This window comes from Mauremys reevesii, linkage group 1, assembly GCF_016161935.1.
Source record: "Mauremys reevesii isolate NIE-2019 linkage group 1, ASM1616193v1, whole genome shotgun sequence".
Taxonomy (NCBI): domain Eukaryota; kingdom Metazoa; phylum Chordata; order Testudines; family Geoemydidae; genus Mauremys; species Mauremys reevesii.
In genome coordinates, this window is record NC_052623.1 from 152,280,029 (window position 1) to 152,302,314 (window position 22,286).

General features: G+C 42.2%; 1 protein-coding gene across 13 annotated transcripts in view; it reads right to left on the reverse strand.

Annotated features, from left to right (window-relative positions):
• DMD (dystrophin) overlaps positions 1-13,240 on the reverse strand; it is a 2,035,724-nt gene extending 2,022,484 nt beyond the window's left edge. For 4 of the 13 annotated variants that reach the window (XM_039486290.1, XM_039486308.1, XM_039486313.1 and 1 more), the window contains exon 1: positions 12,427-12,824. In XM_039486290.1, the coding sequence (XP_039342224.1) occupies positions 12,427-12,508 (82 nt within the window). In that variant the 5' untranslated portion in view covers positions 12,509-12,824. Of the gene's footprint in view, positions 1-12,426; positions 12,836-13,107 lie in introns of those variants that run through there. The other 9 variants (XM_039486351.1, XM_039486368.1, XM_039486376.1 and 6 more) reach the window with 7 other exon arrangements.
• Between the last annotated feature and the right edge of the window lie 9,046 nt (positions 13,241-22,286).

Sequence of the window (22,286 nt, forward strand, 5' to 3'; positions counted from 1 at the left end):
AGTACTTAATCTTGCCATGTGACTGGGGCCAGACTGTAAACCAGGCTCTTAACAGTATTCCTGTTGTATTCCAAAATTGTAGTTTTGAACGACAAGATAGCAGCTTCAATGTCACTTAGATCTAGTGCCATAACTTTACACAGCAATGAAACAGTATACAAGTAGTGATCGCTCTCTTTACAACACTGGCAGGCCACTTGCTATGCTCATGTATGTAAATATGTGCCCCCAATACAAATATCTGTGATAAAACTTGGTTGCATTTACAGTAAAACACACGGGACCAAATCCTGCATCCCATACCAAGGGTCATATTGTACCATTCCCCTCATTGCTACAACTGGTGGGGAACTGCACTGTTGAAAGTTAAAGGGTGGAAAATGTGAAGAAAAATGCTAGTGTATTCTCAGCCTTATTAGCACATGGCTGACTGAAAGTGATAAGTCTCAAGGAGAGACTGGAATCATAGAATATCAGGGTTGGAAGAGACCATCTAGTCCAACCCCCTGCTCAAAGCAGGACCAATCCCCAACTAAATCATCCCAGCCAGGGCTTTGTCAAGCCTGACCTTAAAAGCCTCTAAGGAAGGAGATTCCACCACCTCCCTACATAACCCATTCCAGTGCTTCACCACCCTACTAGTGGAAAAGTTTTTCCTAATGTCCAACCTAAACCTCCCCCACTGCAACTTGAGACCATTACTCCTTGTTCTGTCATCTGCTACCACCGAGAACAGTCTAGATCCATCCTCTTTGGAACCCCCTTTCAGGTAACTGAAAGCAACTATCAAATCCCCCCTCATTCTTCTCTTCTGCAGACTAAGCAATCCCAGTTCCCTCAGCCTCTCCTCATAAGTCATATGCTCCAGCCCCCTAATCATTTTTGTTGCCCTCTGCTGGACTCTTTCCAGTTTTTCCACATCCTTCTTGTAGCGCGGGGCCCAAAACTGGACATAGTACTCCAGATGAGGCCTCACCAATGTCATAGAATCATAGAATCTCAGGGTTGGAAGGGACCTCAGGAGGTCATCTAGTCCAACCCCTTGCTCAAAGCAGGACCAAACCCAACTAAATCAACTAAATCAAATAGAGTGGAATGATCACGTCCCTTGATTTGCTGGTAATGCTTCTACTTATACAGCCCAAAATTCCATTAGCCTTCTTGGAAACTAGGGCACACTGTTGACCCATATCCAGCTTCTCATCCACTGTAACCCCTAGGTTGTTTTCTGCAGAACTGCTGCCTAGCCAATCAGTGCCTAGTCTGTAGCAGTGCATGGGATTCTTCCATCCTAAGTGGAAGGAAGATAGCAAAGTTTCTTGGCACACTGGAGAAAGAAGGCCTTTCCTAGAGTCTAGAGCAGGAAGTCACAACTGAGAAAGGAGCTTCAGAGAGGGAGCAAATCCCATTGGGGATCCAGTGGGGGTTCAATACACAGATTGTGGGTAGAAGGTGGCCCTTTGTTTTCATTCAAGCAAGACTTCAGCTGAAGTCAACTGGAGTTATTCCTGAGTAAGGAATGCAAGGTTAGGCCAAAGAATTCAGCACGGGATTGCAAGGGTGCAAACTAATTACCATTACTGAGGAAACCCTGTTGAAGATGAAGCTGATATGCACTTAAGAGGATTTGGTATTCTAAAGCACATAATTTCAATTCTTAACTTTGTGTCTCTATTGTTCACGAAAACATTACCCTTGAGACTTATACAATAAGGAAAAGATCACAAAAAGCCTAATTGAATTAGCTTAATTATCCGAAAATCTGCATAAAAGAGAGACTTAGTTGTGCCAGCTGCCGGTTTTGTTGGCAACAGACATGTCTGTTGTGATGTTAGAGAGACTTCAGAATTCTCTCCCCTTCAGCTGAGAGAACTGGTATGGGTCACAGATCTGACACTTCATGGTGTACGTGTAGGCCACAAACCTCAGGGCAGAATTCACAGACTGACCTCTCTGGAAGATGCATATGGACATGGTGATAATTCACAGTATGTACTGAGAACCAGTGAACAAAAAGCCCCTCCAATATTACCAATCCATTACATGATCAATCTTAACATCATCAGCTTATTTCCACTGATCTTAGAACATAACATATGTTGGCATAAATAAGCATCGAGTACATGTTATACGCATCTGGTTGTAACCAATTTGATAAACTAAAATGTCAAAACAACAATGAACCATTGGAATTAAAGAAAATGAAAAGGGCAGACGACGTCATCTGACAAAAAGCTAATGTCACAAAGTCATGGAATCATGGATAAATAATAGTTCAGCATCAGATGATCATTTGTTAATGTAGTGCCTCGAGACAAGAGTCAGAGGTTGTTTACTGAAAGAAAAAAAAAGCTCTTTTGAATAAAGAGTGTTACAGAATCCTTTGCTTTTGCAGTGAGTTTATCTGTTGCTAAAACCCATTCAGCATCTTTCATCCCTCCAGTAGCTATATTTTCAGATGTTCTTTATATTATTTCTCTCTCATCATTTTAGTTTGGGCAGAACGTGGATATTAAAAAAAAAAATAATCAATTTTAAGTTTCTCTTTTTCCTAATGATACCCTTAGCCCTTCTGCAGAGAAAAGGAGATGAAAGTGGTCAGAGTAAATTTACACTAAGTTTGGGACAAATGCTGTCTTTTGGGAGTAGCAGGATCCATGGTAGGTGCACCATTCTCCACATTGAAGGCACACAGTTGAAGGCACACAAAGAGGCATACATAAGACAAGTAAAAAGTTTCATTTTTAATCTCTGTATAGATCTTTAAAATACAATGACTCTTCCAAATAAGAAATACAAGATTAGCTACCTCCTGTACTAGCTGCCTAATAAACATGGCTATATTTTTAAAAAGTGATGATCCAACCATCCCTCCAGCACATAAGCAAATGTGCACTTCAGCAGCACTGCCAAACCTTTATGTAGATAATACTGTTTATAGTAGCTGACTCCATGCTGCAGCGTAATTCAATCGCACCATGCGCTGGATATCATTCATTTAGGTTAATAAGGACAGTGGAACACTAACCTTGGAAATCAGCACAAGATTTTTATCAGATAACAAAAACAGGGTGGGGCTTACCAGGCCCCAAGCAACTGGTTTAACACACAGCAGTATCAAACAGGCAATGGATAGAACACTGGATCATAAAACACTAGCATCAATAAGAGTATTGACCATTTTGCACCAAAAGTTTCTCCGCATGAGCAATTCAATGTTGGGGTTTTCTTTGTAAGGGCTATAGTTCATGTTTTGCAGTCTGAAAAGGCACAGGTGTATTTATTAGAGCGTTGAAGTTGGGTAGTTTAGTAGAGTCTGAGCTGAGCTTCCTCCTGAGCTTGGGCACATAGAGGTAAGAACATTTCTAGGCAATACACAATGGGAGATTTGTTTGAAGTAGGGCACGATTTTTTTCTTAGGCCTCTATCCTGTAAGTTGCTCTGAATGAGTGAAGCCTAGTGGAGAACATGAGCCAAAGCAGCCCCTTTAATGAGATGAGTGTGTATTTTTGGGGGAACAGGGCTTTTCATGCTGCAAGAGGTAGGCCCTTTCTCCAAGGTGAAAGGGAAACATTGAAAATTGCCTTTTGCCCTTGGCAAAAAAGAATTGTTGGAAGTTTTGTGTAACATTTTAAGCATCTGCAGAAATCTGTTGTGGTTTGTTGATTTCTGCACAGGAGCTCACCCATGAGAAGCAGCTTTCAGCATCAGAGCCTTTAGAGAGGCAGGATTCCATGAGGGGGCCATTATGCTGCTGCCTCTTTGTAACTATAGCTGGGTGAAACTATTTCCCCTGCTAGTGAAATCAACCTACTTGAGGGTGGCTTCTAAATAAAGATATATTATAATTTTAGTGCTTTGGATTTATGATCTTGATGTTGAAGAACATACCATAAAATTACTTTGATATCAACTTACTTTGAAGATACTCTAGCATTATAAACATTACTGGAAATTAGGAAAATTTGAGCCATCTGTGTCACCTAACTGATAACATTGGCTAAATGCCATTTAGCCGTTCTTCATAGCTCAAAGTACAATAAAATAAAGGTGATGGTGGGAATAAGCACCTATATAAAAAGGCTAGTTTGTATTACTACCATACGTATGTAGCCTTGTCGATTCCCTTCCTGTATTTGATGTGACAGTATGGCCCAAGCTATTCATACTGTTTAAAAAAAACAAAACAAAAACAAACAAACAAAAAAAAACACCCCCTCACCACAGGAGGTGCTGGCTTAACAACTGTTACTATTTATTGCCAGTTTGCTTTCCTGACAGGTGACTGAGTCACAGTCCATTCAACAGGAAAGCCAGCTTCAATAAGCTATCTACCTTTAGTGTAAGAAATTAAAAAAAAAAGGAAAAGAAAAAGTAAAAGGGACAAAATTAGCAATACAATTTAACACAAATTCCTAGAGAATAATGTCTTCAAAGTGAATATATTACCTTTAATATCTAAAAAAATTTGCTCATCAGTTCCAAAATTTGGGAACTTATTCACATTAGCTAGGCTGCAGTATACCCTAACCCTATTACAAGAATGAAATATACATGCTGCTAACTAAACATTATGCAAGACGCTGATTGTTTACAGATGTTATATTTTCTTTAGATCTAATTGAAAAAAGGCTGCGATAGCATTTCTTTTGATTTGTTTAAAACACCAGAATCTTTTAAAGCACAAAAATACTGTTGTCAAGACAATGTTCCCATGAACTGTCTAACATCACACAACTCATTCTCACAATATTAAATGTAATATCTCAACCAAACTAATGTCAGCTGATCTGCCCTTCCCTGAAAAGAAATTGACTAACTTAATTTCTGTTACAGGACATTGAAGTAAAGTTTCATTCTCAGATCTTTCAACAGCACTTTGAAGGCAACATGAACTTTTTTGTTTGTTTAAATAACTCCCTCTCTCAAATTATATAGATGACGTGGGCAGGATACTAACAGGAGCCATGAGAGCTCGGCACTTCTGAAAAAGTCAGGGCATAGGCTTTCAATGCACAATACAGACACTGAACAAATCAAAAAGTCTGCTATACTAGCCTAAATGTAAAATTTCCTAGTTACATATCTCAGTGTTGCAGAGCAAAGGTTAAAAGATTGTACTATACAGCAGGGCCAGCTCTACTGTTTTTGCCGCCCCAAGCAGCATGCCGAATTGCCGCTGCTGATGGCGGGGGCAGTCCATGTGCCGTTAGGGCGGCACGCACCTTTCCGCGGCGGTGGCAATTTGGCGACAGCTTCCGTCTTCAGCTGGAAGACAGAAGCTGCGCCACCGCAGACAGCTGAACATAGAAGCTGCGGCTGAATTGCCACTGCCGCAGAAACGCGCATGCCACCCTAACGGCACACGGACTGCCCCCGCCATCCACGGCGGCAATTCGGTGCGCTGCTTGAGGCCAAAAACACACGGACTGCCACCCCTTGCAGATTGCTGCCCCAAGCACATGTTTGGAATGCTGGTGCCTGGAGCTGGCCTTGTATACAGGGATACAACCTCTCTTTGATGCAAGTACATGTTTCCTCTTGAAGTCAATGTGGTCTGGATGTCACTGATGAAGTTCTAATACACTGTACTTACTGTACACCTACTATATGTTAATAAAATCTTTACACACTGATTTTAAACAGTACTGAAAATTCTAGCAACTCAACTGTGTCCAAAAAAATACATGTAACAAATTTGTTCTGGCTTTTAGACCAGAGGGGTCATCTCTCCAGCATATATGTGAGAAAATAGATGGACAGGAACACCAGGGTGTAACTGCTGTGACCTTTCCTGGACATCACCAACAGCTATATACTTCATGTGTCACAGGTCTCCTGTGGCTGGATGTTTGAAGGGGTGTAGACAGGGAATGTGGTCAGTGCAGTTTAGCTGTTTTGTTAAATATTTTCTTTCATTCAACTCAGAGTTAGCTAACTATTGACGAATGCATTCAGAATTCACAAGAGTATAAGTGAGGCCCACTGCTCTGGCCTCCATATTTCTGTCAGGTTCTGTAGCTTGGTGGTGTCACTAAACCACTTTGGACAAGATCTATACTTGTTCCCACACAAAGAGCATTTAGAAGTAGAGATTCCATTTATATGACTTCTTTACCTGCAAAACCCTAATCCTGATTCATCAGAGCCAAAACCCCACCTTTAGCAGTCATGAAAGTTATGTCTTTTATTTTTGACTATGATCCAACTTTCAACCAGAGTAGCAATTCCAAATGAGCACACTGTAAAACCTCAAATAGATTAGATATCATCCTAACCTCACACACAGCAGCTCTGTATAGAATGCCATTTTAACATTTTTGGACAGCCATCTGGTTCACATACTCTAGCATGATGAACATTCTGTACTGGTCTTCTTGCATGCCTGCACTCGTGGCTTTTATTACAATGGAATTGTGCCCAGACAGAAGATGGTATGACAGTTTCAGGAGACCAGCCAATGGTACAGTATGAAGACTAGAATACAGAATGCAGAAAGATGCACCTAATCTGCAAGACCCCCCATGCCAAATCAGGGACACATGTCATTACATGGAGTCACATTTGTTGACTTTGTTAGTATTTACACTGTTGACATACACATTCATCTGGCACCTGTTTTCTTAATGTGCCTGACCACTCTGAATGCTTCAGGCAGATGGTGATTGGAGGGCTGCTCTTTGCTACTGCCCTGAATAACTGGTGGGTTTACAGTTTCTCCCTCAATAAGAATTTGGCATGCTCTGAGATTCATTGTTAATGCCCAAGAAGGCTAAATATATTTTAAGATGCAACTGGGAAACCCAAGTAATATTTTAATTTGCTTCTGGATTTTCTTCCAGAATATCTACTTCTCTAACACTGCTCAGTGTTAATTCCTGTCCAGTACTTGCTCTTTCTTTAAGAGCAGAACTCTCATTCCTCAAGTGAAGTGACTTTGCACAGTGAATACCTAAGCAGATTTGGGTGGGACAGAACCCTCACTCCCAGCCCAGAGGCAAACCATACCTCCCTTTCAAGTCAAACCTCAATGGTGCAATAGTGGCTCACTCACTTTCACCAAGCCAATGGAACTGTATAGTATATTGATAGACGTTAAGAACAAATCAATCCTTAGAGACTCCCCATTCTTTCTATAGCCTACATTCAAATATGGCGTAGTCTAGGATTTAGTTCTTTTTGCTGCTGCTAATAATGACTGCAATTACTTACTCTGCTACAGAAATAATAGAATCATTTCAATAACTTTAATGAAAATTTGGACAACAGCAATAGAGTGCAGTTTCTTTTACAGCACAGAAGTTGTTTACCACTTTAATTATGTTTACCACTTTTTAAATGATTTCTCTAAATGAACCATTCTAGCAATGCACCTAAATAGAATGTACTAGAAACCATGATGATACTTTATATGTCATATGCATAGTAAAGAAATCCCAGTCCTATGAAAACCACATCTGGTTTCAGAGATATTAAAGCACAAAGGCTGGTTTTGTTAAGTATCACAATTTCCACATACAGGAGACTGTTCTCCATGCATTCAACAAATGTGACATCAGGTACACTTAAATTCAAAACATAGCTATGCATAACAAGGCAATCCTAATCAAATGGTTTTGCATAAAAGTTCTTTCAGACATTACCAACCATATTCCAAATTTTCATTAAGTGCTAACAACTAAGTCCTCATTAATGCTGTTTGAACAACAGACATCCTTATGGTGAAACTTGGAAATTAGAAGGACTAAGTTCATAGCTGTCTGGATCAACAAATCTACCAATCAGTTAAACTTGAAGTCCAGATGTATCAGGTTTATAGTTTTGATAGATTGATTTATGGAAATCTAGCCTATGAATTGACAAAGGATTATAAAAGTTCTATTAATTTGAAGGTTGAGAGGAAAACAGTGCCTATAGCAATGCACAGATGGACTGTACCCAGCCACTGGCAGATAGGATAAGAAGTAAGCTTCCTGTGTAACTTCAATCAGGTAAGGCTAGGGGATGACATTTGAACCCCATATAGTACACAAGAGTTAAACCAGGGAGCTCTATAGAAAAATAGATCCATGCTAAGAAGAAGAGAGGAGCCAAAACTCCACATAGATTCATGGAGTTTAAGACCAGAAAAGAACATTAGATCATCCATGTGACCTCCTGTATATCACAGGGCATTATGTTTCATATAGTTACCCATGTATTGAGCCCCAAAACTTATGTTTGGCTAAAACATATCTTCCAGAAAGGCATCCAGTCTTGAATTGATGACATCAAGAGATGGAGAATCCACTACTTCCCTCAGCAGTCTGTCCCATAGTTAATCACTAATGGTTTAAAAAAAAAAAAGGTCTATTTTCTCATCTGAATTTGGCTGGCCTCTGTTTCCAGCCATTGTTTCTTGTTATGTCAATCTCCACTAGATTAAAGTGCCCTTTCATTTCCAGTAATTTCAACTGTTAAGGGACTTGCACAATATAACCAAGTCACCTCAATCTTCCTTTTTTGATAAGCTAAGTAGACTGAGCTCTCACTGTAAGGCATTTTCTCCAGTCCTTGCATCATTTTTTAAGATTCTTTTTTGCCACCTCTTCAATATGCCTTTTAAAATGTGGACACCAGAATTGGATGTACTATTCCAGTAACAGTTTCTCCAATACCATATGCAGAGGTAAAATCACCTCACTATTCCTACTTGCTACTCATCTGTTCATACATTCAAGAATCACATTAGCCCCTTTTGCCACAGAACCACACTCAACGCTTATGTTGAATTGCTTGTTCACAATGATTCCTGAATTATTATTCATAGTCACAGCTTTTCAGGATACTGTCCCCCATTCTACAAGTATGGCCTGCATTTCTTGTTCCTAGATGTAGAACTTTGCACATGCTTGTATTAAAACACATTTTGTTCACATGGGTCCAACTTATCCAAGCAGTCAAGAATATTCCTTAAGACTTTCTGTCCTCCTCAGTATTTACCATTCTGCCAATTTTTAGGTCATCCGCATATTTTAAGCAGCAGTGATTTATATTTACTTCCAAATCATTGATGAAAATGTTGAATAGCATCAGGCCTAGTACCAATAAGAACACCCCCATTCAATGCTGATTCCCCACTGATCACTACTTTTTGAGATCTGATAGTTAGCCAGTTCTTAATCCATCTATCATGCACTTTATTGATATTGTACAATGCTACATTTTTAATCGGAATATACTAAGTCAAATTTTGCCTTACCAAATTCTATGTATATTATATTTACACAGTTACCTCAAAGAGTCAAACAGACCTAATTTCATAAGACCCATCTTCCACAATACCATGCTAACTGGCATTAATTATATATATCTTTTAATTCTTTATCATTTGAATCCCACACCAGCTTCTCCAATATTATGCCCAGGAATGATGTCAGGCTAACTTGCCTATTTGTATCATCCTGCTTGCCCTTTTGAATACTGGCACAACATTAGCACTCTTCTGGAATTTTCCTGTTGTTGCAATATTTATTAAACAGTAATATTGGTGGGTTAGACATCTCTGAGTCAACTCTACTAGGACTTTTGGGTGCAAGTTACAGGAGCCTGCTGATTTAAAAATATTTACCTCTGGTAGATGCTGTGTGAACAACAGATTTTTTCAGTTCACTGGCCAAATGAAAAAGAAAATTGTTTTGGGCCAACCCAAAATGAAAGTTTTTCAGCAAACTAAGAAATAAATTTAAAAATTCCTTTCAGTCAAATGAAATGTCTTATTTGCATTTTAACTTTTTTTAAAAAATAAACCAAGTAAAATTTGAGATGAAAGCTGTTCCAAAACAAAAATTTGTTATGTTTTTAACTGAAACAAGTTTGTGAATGACAGTTTCAGTCAGTCAATCTGAATCTATGTTTTTTTTTTGGCAAAGGAGACCAAACTCCCTCCCACCCCCCCAGCAGATGTGGCCAAAAAAATCAGCACCAAGCTCTGAACATAGTTTTAAGCTTCCAAAGTTGGGTGGGTCTTTTTGCTTGCTTGTTTACATGTGTGATCAGATTTTCTTATGAGAGTGAGATGCTCAATTTGAAAGTCAAAGGAGTTAGACTGCCAGCTCCCATTATGTCCATTTGAAAATTCCATCTGTGATGAAAGCTATGAAATGATAAAGTTCAAATTGCTCCTGATTACTATTTAAAACTGTGTGGTCCACAAACTGTCTAAATCTCAAACAATGGTAGAATTATTAAAGATACAATACAATTTATAATCTAAAAACCTGCTTTCTAAATTCCATGACTTCTGTAAACATCCAAATTATTTTGATTACACTCAGACACAAGATCAAAGTGAAAAGATCTATTTTAAACCCTATCTATCCCTTTTGAGGTTTTTTGCTCAGATTATAGTACAACATACTTAACATTTCTGTTGTCACCTAAATTGGTCTGGAGACAGGCTTTCAAGGAAAATAGAGAGGGAAGAGACAACAAGGAAGTGTATATATGAATACATCTTGTGATTTTGTGTTACTCAAGTTATAATTAAACTATACAGAAGAAACAATGTAGAAATAAATAATAATAATATTAAAACCCTCAAGTACTTACTAAGCAATAAGTTATGTTGTTAAGTGATCAACTGAAGTTAGTAACAGTAACTTTCCTAAAGCAATCTCTGGAGAATCACAACTTCCTACACCCAGAAAAAATATTTTATGTAAGTTTTCAAGCTTTTTGTTTCCAATTAATATCCACTCCCATGCATAAAAACATGCTAATAGCTTATCCTTTTAAAGTTGTTAAGGGTGGTTTTTTTTTTTTTGGTGGTAATTACCTTCCATTCTACATCTACTAAAAATATAAGTTGTTTAAGTTTAGAAATGGGTTAATTCACTGTTGCAGCTGTAGGTTGCAGTGCCACTAACTTGACTAGAAATCAACATAGAAGGAGTTTGCTGGATAATTTTTCTTTCCAGCTTTTCCATTCTGCAATGATGCAACTTCTCAATAAAGAAACTTTGTTATCAGAGCCATAAGTAGTTCTGGAAAAAAATTGGGTGTGGAAGGATCTCTGTAGCAACATCCACCTAAATGCATTGCTTCTTCTCAATGACTCCTAATTTCTGGAATATTGCACAGTAAAGTCAAAAGTAGACCCTTTCCTCTGTAAGTTTAAGAACATTACAGTGGATGCCATTTTAAGAAACACACTTTAAGGAGCACAGATTCCAAGCAAATATTTTGTATTACTACAATTTCAAAGAAGAATTGTACTTACAACATTGCAAGAGTCTCTCTACACTGGGATAAGGAAAACCATGCACCCTAGCCTGGGGGTGGGGGGAATGGAGTTTATTCTACATTTTGCCAACCCAGAACTTTGTCACCTAAATTATTTATCAATAGGCCAGAAGCTTCCCAAAAAAGCACGTGGAAGCAGAAGTTTTCCTGAGGTAGCTGTGCTACAAATTGGACTGGAAAAAAAAAACTTTTCACTCTCTTAGGGATCGTTATCCTCTCGCCTTTTTACTTTGCCAGACTAGCTTATACTTTTTCAAAGATAAAATGATTAAGTACTACTGTATTTCTAAGTCTATTTACATTGTAAATGTGTAAATTCTGAATGGTCTATAAATACCTTCACTACCCAAGATTTGGTTCCTTTCCAAGACTAAACAGGGAGTCCAGGCACCTGAAACTTTAGCATTACAGCTGCTTCCATTTACAGCTTTAATAGCCTGCCCTATTACACAAATGGAACCACAACTTTTAGTGATTGCTTGAGTCCAAGATCTTTTATATTCTATAAGAATGATAAATACTTACTAAGAACTTCACTCAAACCACTTATTCCAAATACACAGTTTTTTCGAAGTTTGTGGATAAGTCCCTCTACACTTCATTAACCAACCTAAAGTTTTTTTTAAAAAAATTATTCCTATAGCTTTAAATTTTAAATGCCACTCTCCGCTAACTGCATTAATATTGCAGTAAGTGAATACAATAATCAGCCTTGTCTTTGCATACCTGCCCATAAATTTTCTATCTTGTCAGCATAACAACTTTCTGAAAGTACAACATACTGTACATTAACATTCAGTTCTTGACAGGGTAATAAGTGTGACTGGCCAAATTAAAGAAGTGCCCATTTCATTTAAATACAATACAACTATTTTCACAGGTGGGGTAATTGTAATAATTTTGCCTTGTGTGTGAATTTAGCATTTCCACAGGGTACTCTATGTAGCCGTGTACACATACATTCAGCGTTTTGTTTTGTTTTATCCGCACCTTCCTGCAACAGAGAAACTTTTCCAAACACATCACCAACTTCAGTGGAATTCTTGACCTCCGTGGAAGAAAACAAGACAATGGCGCACTCTCAAGCGCTTAGTATTTAACACACTCACATGCCCCATCAGTAAAAAAACAAGCGGTTCCTACCAGATCTGCTCCTGATGATATCACTGAACTCATCCGCTGCAGACTCTTCGCTGGGGTTCTCAGGACGTCCTGCTTCAGCCATAGCAAACAAACCCTCAGCCACACACAGAGTCTCTCTCAGATCTGGCTCCGCACCCGGAGGCGCCTTTTAATCCAGAAGAAACACAAAGTTTAAAAGGAGGGTTTGTGTGTGTGTGTGTTTCTTGAAAGGGGGCAGGGAGTCAACCTGGCTCCCCCAGCCACAGCGAGGAGCAAAGGAAAGGGGAACAAACAGACACTAAACCCAGGCAAAGATCACACTGGAAGAGAGCTGTCAAACTCTGCTTCCCGGACAGCGGAGAACAGGTGCTGAGCCATGCGCGTCTGCCTTAAAATAGAGCCAGCGGCTCCAGCAAGGTGAAAGAGGAGGAGGTATGATACTCGATAAATCAGCAGCCAACTTGGGAGACTCCAGAGACTCCCTTTCCGCCCCGCGCGCGATCAATGCAAACAGCAGCAATTAGAGAGCAAATTGCTAAAAGAAGCAAACAGAAGCATGAATGATTTAGCAGCCCCCACTTAAAAGCGTTCACTTTAATGCAGAGAGGGATTAAAAAAGCACGTCCCTCCCCCCCCCGCTCCCTGTAACCCAGTTTAGCTCCATCAGAACAAACTCCTCATGCAAACAGCCTGGCTCTATACCTGAGGCTATGATCAGTGAAGGCAGGGAAAACTATTACACTGCCTTCATCTATGCAAGGTAGAGACATCTAGCTGGCATCTCTCTTCTCCAGCTCACCCCTCACAGGCGAACTTGGCTAGGGGTCCCAGGATGTACCAGGGTTTTTATTCTTCTTTGTTTGGGAGCAAAAATGCAGCAGTGGTAGAGAGCGCAGCCTCCTTAAAACCTTTAGCCCCGTGGCTAGGACACACCCCTGGAATGTGTGAAACCCAGATTCAAGTCTCCCCTCCAGGGCCAGATTAACTTTTTGTGGGCCCCCATTAGGGAAATGGGGCATGTGATGGGAGGCAGTCTGTAGAGTGATGGGCTGGTTGGAGACAATGAAGTGCAGTGCAGTGCAGTGGGAGTGGCCCCACTCAGCCCAGCATAAGGGCACTGTTTACAAACCCACAACTGCTAGACGCACACTAGCCCACCCAGCCCTACACTGCCAGCGTGCCCCTTCCACACTGCCCCCCCGCCCAGTGCCCTGCCCTTATGCCCAGCACTCCTCACCCAGAGACTTCCCCTATGGATCCCTATGCCTAGCGCCCCCTCACCCAGAGACCTTCCCTATAGATTCGTATGCCCAATGCCCCCAGACCTGCTATGCCCAGCACCGCCGCCCGGAGACCCCTCCCACTGACCTCCCACCACAACTGCACTGCACTCTGCACACCATGCCCCCTGCCCAGCTCCCCCACCAACAGATCCCCTACTGTCCGGCATCCCCTTCACAGTCCCACCATCACAGCTGTACAGTGCCCCATATTCATGAGGGAATTCTGCATCAAATTCTGAGCATAATATTTTAAAATTCTGCAATTTTTTTTTACAATAAATAAATGTGGAAACTCCACCATGGCAGTGGGGAGCACAGGCCAGTGGCTGCATCGAGGTGGGAGAATACCCTGCAGCCTCCCCCCGCCCCCCTGGGACATGGACTTGGCAGTGAGGCTGAATCTGCACAGCACAAGGGCCATGCCTGCCATAGAAACATGCCGGGGTCCTGCCCCTTTTGTGCCAGGCACACCAGATGTGAGCAGGGAGGCTCAGCCTGGCGGCACGATCCAAGTGCAGGGGGACTTAGTGTGGTGGGATCCAGATGGGGGTAAGAGGGTTCTGTGTGGGGCAGTCTGGGTGCAGGCAGATCAGTGGGGGATCTGGATGCACAGGGAGGTTCCAGGTACAGGGGGCAATGGGAGTCTGCAGCAGGGACCAAGTGAAAGTGGTTGGAGCTCAGCAGGTTGCGGGGGGGGGGAGGGTCTGGGTGCAGGGAAGGTGGGGTTCATTTGGGTGGGGGTCCAGGTGTCTATAGTTGGGGCTCAGTGGGGAGGGTGTCTGGGGGGCTCATTGGGGTGGAACAGATGCAGGGGAGATGGGGCTTGTCAGGGTGAGGGTTTGATGGGCCTGCTTAATAGGGGAACCCCAGCTGCTGCCAAGGGGATCCACATGCTGGGCCCCTGCTTCCCCTATCCCCTTCTCTTCCTCATCCTATGCCCCTTTCCCACTGCTCCATCTCCTCCCCAGGCTTGGGGGACAGGGGGGAAACCAACCCCCAGCACAAGCTGGTGGAGCGGGCTGGGGCTGGGTCACTCCATTTCCTGCCACCCAGTGATTGCAGGGCAGGCCCGACGCTGCCCTCACAGGGTGGTGGGAAGTGGATCAACCCGGCCCCAGCCCACTCACTCTGCTCCCCTGGCTTCCAGCCTTGGGACTGGGGGCAGGGGGAACCGCCCCCCAGCACTCACCGGTGGAATGGGCCAGGGCCAGGTCACTCCACTTCCCGCTGCCCAGTGAGTGCAGGTTGCGCCCGACCCCTGCTGCAGTCCTCCGAGACGTTGCTCAGGGGAAGGGGTGGCATTGGGGCAGAGCAGGGGCGGGACTGGGGCGGAGCAGGGATGGAAAGAGGCAGGTGCGGGGTGGAGCAGAGGTGGGGGATTTGGGGAAGAGGCAGAGCAGGGGCAGCTTTCCTGGCCAGCTCAGCAGGCTGGGGCCCCTTCTGACTCTGGGCCCAGTGCCATGGTAAACACAGTACTGCCCCCCACTCCCTGATGTGCAGAAGGGATTTGAAGTTAGGTTGCTCACCTCTCAGGTGACTGACCTAACCACTGGATGTCCGGATATTCTTTTGTGGGTGGGTCTCAATCTCTCCTGTGGGAGCTGTTCCACTATGCATTAATTAAATATGCATTATGAGAGAGAGAGAGAGATGTTATAGGCCAGTGACTTGGGCACTCAAACCTAATCCCAGACCACTTGGCATGTGCTTGCTAAGGGCACAATCCTGAGGGGTTTTAATACCTCTCAGGATGAGACCTTATACAACCAGGATTTTTTCCCCCACACCCCAGCTGGGCAAAGCAAATATTTCATACCACAAAACCATCTGGAACAGGTTCTCCCTTGAAAGCCAGGTGAAAATGTCTTCTGTTGCCAGAACACTATATATATTTCAGGCACTGGCTCCCCCTTTTCTTATAAACTCAGAGCTACTGTCCATTTATGCATTTATTTGTTTCATTGTAAATGTATGTGCAGTTTTGTCATGAGTCTGGGACTCTCGGCAAGTTGGAAATATGTATCTGTAGATGGAAAAACGTATACACTCCTCACTTAGAGTAATTAAATGGACTTCAAAGTCTGATTCCACTCTAAACACTGACTAAAATCGTCTCTAGAAGTTTCTTGTTTTGCCTGTCACGTTTTGTTCCACTTCAAATTAGAAAGATTTTTTGTTTAACTCCCAACTCTGCAAATATAACCCAGTAAATAAAAGTCAAGCTATGTTTTCTCCTTTTAATCCATTATCACAAAGTATAAAAATCCTACATACAAAACTATACTCAGTTAGACCTGTGCATGTAGGACAAAGTAGAGACAAAAAGGTTGCACACATTACCGATAGCACAGTCTGGGAGATAATCTGATTACTGAGCCCAACCAAGAGAGGAGAACAGGAGCTGAAGACACTTCAGCAAGATTTCCAAATCAAAGTATTTTAATTTTTGACCAAAATATTTTAAGTTTTCATCAAGAAGTCAAAAATTTCAGCAGCAAATTTCAATATTTTTTCTCAAATTTTCTACAGGAGAAAAGAAAATCTGACTCGCTGTAGTAGACCTGCATAGCCCTCAGGCTAAAGCAAACTTCTCCCCCTTCTATCCTGGATTCACAAGTCCTTCCCCTCAGTTACAAGGCTTCACCCCTTCATGCATGAGTACCAGACTGTCCTTACCCAGTCATAGAGTCATAGACTTTAAAGTCAGAAGGGACCAATATGATCGTCTAGTCTGACCTCCTGCACAATGCAGGCCACAAAATCTCACCTACCCACTCCCGCAACAAACCCCTAACCTATGTCTGAGCCACTGAAGTCCTCAAGTCATGGTTTAAAGACTCCAAGGTGCAGAGAATCTTCCAGCAAGTGACCCATGCCCCACGCTGCAGAGGAAGGCAAAAAAACCCCAGGGCCTCTGCCAATCTGCCCTGGAGGAAAATTCCTTCCTGACCTCAAATATGGTGATCAGCTAAATCCTGAGCATGTGGGCAAGACTCACCAGCCAGACACCCAGGAAAGCTCTGTAATAACTCAGGTCCCACCCCATCTAACATCCCATCACAGGCTATTGGGCATATTTACTGCTAATAGTCAAAGATCAATTAATTGCCAAAATTAGGCTATCCCATCATACCATCCCCTCCATAAACTTATCAGGCTTAGTCTTGAAGTCAGATATGTCTTTTGCCCCCACTGCTCCCCTTGGAAGGCTGTTCCAGAACTTCACTCCTCTGATGGTTAGAAACCTTTGTCTAGGCCTCTTCAGCCACAACCTGCCTTTTATCATCAGCTTTCATCTTCCTAAAATGCCTTCCTATTGCCTGCAGTTATATAATCTGTGACGAATGCCAGTACAGGGGACCTGTACAACTTTTAAGGGCCCAGCTCCACCACACCTACACCCTGGTTTTAGACACCACTGATCCACACACACACACACACATCCCGGTGCTGCTTAGCCCTGTAGGCTAATTTACCTCTTAAATTTTTTCTGTAAAAATTCCCTAGGTCCTTAAAAATGTTCTACTCTCAGCACATACACTACTTCCTCACTTCAGATGTCTGTACATCTATATCATGTCTATGCCCCAGAGGAATCCTTAAATCAGGTGAAGATATGCAAGGCAACACCTCTCTCAGCTGTGAAGCCTGATAAGTATGCTCTGAGTTTGCCTAACCTAACACCATACAAAACAGTGAGGAGGGGAAAGAGAAAGAGGACAACTGCCTTATAACCTTTAACCCAGTGGTTTTTTGCACCCACCTAGAATGTAGGACACACCAGTTCAATCTCCACCTACTTTAGAAGGGGAAGGGATTTGAACTGGGTCTCCTATTACACAGATGGGTATCCTAACAACTGGACTATAGACTCATTATCACTTTCTCTATGGCCCAATTAATATTTAATAAAAAGCAGAACTGCTTCAACAAGAGAGACCTACATCAGGCTATCCCTAAGTCAAGTGAATAGGGTGCTCAGCTGAGAGGTAGGACATTTCTGTTTAAATATCTTTGCCTTAGTAGGTGCGGGGGGAAATCAAACTGGGGTCTTCTACATCATGTCTGTTTACCCAAACCATTGGGCTAATGGTTATAAGGGAGGCTAGTGTGGCCTCTTTCACCACCAGCTGTTTTTTGTGGTGTTAGGAAGGAGCATGAACTCTTCTTGCAGGAACAATTTAAGTGCTAGGAGGAGCATAACTCCACAAGAAAGGAGGGGCATAGGTAGCAGAGGGGATATATGTTTCCATCTGAAATGTGTTCAGCTAAAGGGCCTGAATCTTCTCTTGCTTATGCCAGTGTAAATGGGAAGTAAATTACTCCACTGAGCAGTAAAAAACAATGTAAGTGAGAAGAGAATCAGGCCAGAGAGATGATGAAGTGAGTAGATATAGGAAGGAAATTCCAGGCAACAGGTGCAGTTCTATATTCCAGAAGCATGAATGCATGGTGCTGTTCAGACACTCAGGAAAACCACATTAAAACAATGAGCCAGATTTCACCTGGATAAAATCAGGTGGAGCTGAATTACATCAGGGTAGCTCCAGATTTTAATTTTTGATAATAAACTCTTATAAGATGAAGTAGGTGGGAGTTTTTACACAGTGCAGTATTCTCATAAGTATTGTTGAACTTTATTTGTGGTCATCAGTTTAATTTTTTAAGTGGTGAGTAGACTAGGAATACAGTAGTGCCAACCACTAAAGCTATAAATAAATAAAATAATGAGTCAGACTCCCAAAAATCATGAGATCGTCCCCCCATGTGATGAGATTTTTCCAAAGAAGATTGTGTTTTTTTGTCTGTCTTCTTATTTTTGAACTCCTCCTGTCTGCCTCCAGTGTACAACAATTACATTACTATACATTTGTAAGTTGGCAGCATTGTGATTTTGGCTTTTGGCACAGGAGCGCTTGCTGGAAGACCCAGCTGTGTTCAAATTACAAAGATTTATATAAAGTGGTTCCTGATGGTGCAGAGAGCCTGAAGCTCATCCTCAAACCCCAAAACTCCTACTAATACATACTGTGCTCCCCACCCCCAAGTCCCACATCTGTTTTTCCCCCAGCTAAAACGTGTGCATGTGTATAAGAGATTGCAGGATGAGGGCTTTAGATTCTCAAAGAATTCAAAGAGAGAACTCCACAAGACCTTCTGTTATCCATTACATTACTCTCTTTGCTAGTCTTTTTCTTCTCCAGTGGGGAATGCTGGTTTGTGAGGCAGCAAATACTGCTCTCCGGGGAAGTCAATCACAAACCTTTCATAAATCTTTAAGCCTCCAAACTCCGAATCAAGGAGAGACCCCAAACTAATCTAAGAAACTAATAAATGGTGTTATATCCCTGCTGTAGAGGCAAAAGTTCCTCTGATGCTGATAACAGCTATATAACTGAGATAATAGTGGAGTCCTGTTGCTTTATGGTGAGCTCCTTGCTTAGAAAAACACCCATTGGCCTAACTAGGAGATTATTTCTTAAAAATGAGTAATCAGGCCCGAAAAGTCTTCACTGTGTCACAGTTGGCAAAGCCAAATGATTAGGCTGAAACATCTGTACTATCTCCTGGATCAGTATAGTTCATGTTAACATAGAATATCTTTTTTGATACATCTGGAGTTCTCATTGATTTGTTCAAGGCAAACAAATATACTCAGTGGGAATGTGGCCAAGTGAGATTAGACCAGCCTAGCAGCTTTCTTTCTGATGTTCCCCGGTGCTGCAGAATCGGCATTGAACATACACAGAATTTAAACAGTGTTTTTTAAGAATTGAACCAAGTGCTAAAGACCCTTTTAAGGATACAATACGACTAAGATTTTTAAAACTAAGGAAGATACTGTGTGCTGAAGAGCTTTAAAAAACAGGCCAATTTTTTGGTGCCTAAATAAGGATTGAGTAACCCCACTGTTAGGCAATCATTCTTTAAAATCTTGCCCTTAGGTTTTTTGACACTCAGACTATATATATATTGAACATAGCCCAAAATAGAGAAAGCATGCTCTGCATCAATGGTATTACATGTCAGAAGAGAATTTCCTCCGTGCCATTTTGGATTTCTAAAAGCCAGTTTCACCAATCTTCTAAGCAAATAAAGTCTTCTACAGATCATTCTGGATCCCATACAGTCTACTTCTAAATCACACCACAGTAAATGTTTTTAAAAATGCACATTCAAATATAGCTTTGGTCAAATATTATTTGGGAGTATATTTACTTGTATTTCAACAGTGTATATTATTTGAATATCAATATACCATAATTATGGTCATTCTGACTCTCAAAAAACCATTGGGCTTAGAAAATGTGTTTTCAGATGAGTAATATCTTTTTTAAATGGCATTTCTAAGTTACGGAGTGCCCATTTCAGAAAATTATTGGCTCAATAATATCCTCTAAAATTTGTTTGTAATCTGACTTTAGCTGTTCTGGGACATCACTTATCAATCCTTCAAGACACATCTATATTTGAATTACACTTGAACACATTAATGTGGTTTTAAATTTGAGTGTAGACAGTATGTAACTATTTCATTCTAGTCATATTTAGGCTGCCAGCTAAGGCCTACAGTACAAAGTTAGGTCAACACAGGGCAATTTACATCACCCTAACTGTGCATGTGTCTACACTTAAATTTGTCTCCCACCGATGTAAGCACTCTATTACACCACATAGTAACACCACCTCCCCAGAGCAGCATAGAGAATTGGTTGATGTACTTAGGTCTACACAGTGTGAGTGTATACATTGAATTACTTAAGTCAACCCTAACTGTAATCCAGCAGTGGTCGCACAATGCCTGACACTGACTGTGTTAGTCACCATTGTGAACTACACTGCCCAGGGGTCACAGAGACCGGAAGTGCCTCCTCCCCTTTCAAGCCCTGTGAATTTTTTAAATTTCTTTTCCCGATTGCCTGGTTTGATGAGCACACCTAGCAGCTTTCTGTTGTTGTGTGCAACTGCCCAGCTGACCATGCCAGCTACACACTGCAGATACAGTCCAGCCTGGAGTAGATAGAAGATATTGGGTCTCTTGGACCTGTGGGGAGAGAGGCTGTACAGGCACAGCTATGGACAAGCCATAGACATGTCAACATATACAAACAGATTGCTCAGAGGATGCAGGAAAAGTGGTATGTCAGGGATCAGCAGGAGTGCTGCATGAAAGCCAAGGAGCTGTGGCAGGCATACCAGAAGGCCAGGGAGGCCAACAATTGATCTGGAGCTGAATCATAGACCTACTACTTTCATAAAGAGCTGCATGCCAGCCTCATTGGAAACCCAAGCGCTGCCCCACACAGCACCAGGGAGGCCGAGTCACAAGACTTTGCTGTAGACAGCCAGGAGGTGGTGGTGGTGGATGAGGAAGAGGAGGAAGGTGGGAGACATGCAACCAGGATTCCCCTTAGGCCATGAGCCAAGACCTGTTTGGACAGTGGTGAAGTCTCAGTCAGTCCCACCAGTCAAGCAGGGGTGAACCCAATGCTCAGGGAAGGAACCTTGGGTAAGTGTGTAGATAAAGTTTCAATGACAGGGATGGCACCCCCAAAGTAGCAGGACACGTCATTTGACTTGTCATTAATTTACTTGTGCTACAAGAGGTAGTGGTACAACCAAGAGAGGAAGAGTTTCTATCTGCTTTTCATTCCCCACTAGACTTAAATTGGGGGAGGGGACATGCAGTTTGTTTATGTACATAGGGATGTCTCTTGAATCCTCCTGAGAGATCTCAATGAAATTTTAATGGAGGTTCTCTGAAATCCTATGATAAAGGTTTCTAGGAAGGGCTGTTTTATTTCTTCCTCTGCCATAGGACACTTTCCCATGCTACTTAGCAATAACTTCAGCAGCCACAGTTGCAGTACAGCGGCTAGCAGTGTATGGGCCCAGACAGCCTCGAGCCACCAGCAGCAGCTGTGCTCTCTGTGCCTTTGTGACCTTCAGGAGTGAGTTATCAGCTAAGATCACTACTATCTGGGAAAACAGCGCCATTGCCCTATACTGCTGGAATCATGCAACCCCAATCCCCGGCAGGCCACACTAACCATAGCTAGAGCTGTAATTGGAGTCATGCATAAGCCATCTCTAGCAAAAGTGACAACATAGGGCTTAAAACTTTAGGGGAGCAAGGGGAAACTTCAGCAGCTTATGTTTCGCTTTCCGCTGTGAATATGCTCACACTGGTACCTCTGTGTATTTTATGTTCAGCTGCTGCCATTGCCACCTTCAGGGTCTCCCCCTCCACACCCATGGAATGCCTGAGGCAGATAAGGAGGAGAAAGAAGAGGACTTGAGATGACATGTTTCCCAGGAGATGCTGCAAGCCAGTGCTGCATCAACAAATGAGACCACGCCCTGGAGGATGACCCTTGAAAACAGTCGGGGGAAGGAAAGAGTGGAGAGGAGAAAGGTCCAGGAGTCCCAGCAGGAAAAGGAGAGGGAGATTCACTAAGACATAATGGGGTTTCTCAGGCCATGAACAGATGCTACAAACTGTGGTGGACCTACAGCTTCAACAATCCTGAGCTTGCCTCCTTTTGCAGCCCATTGAGAACTCAGTATTGGGATCTTCTATACCACACCTCAACATTG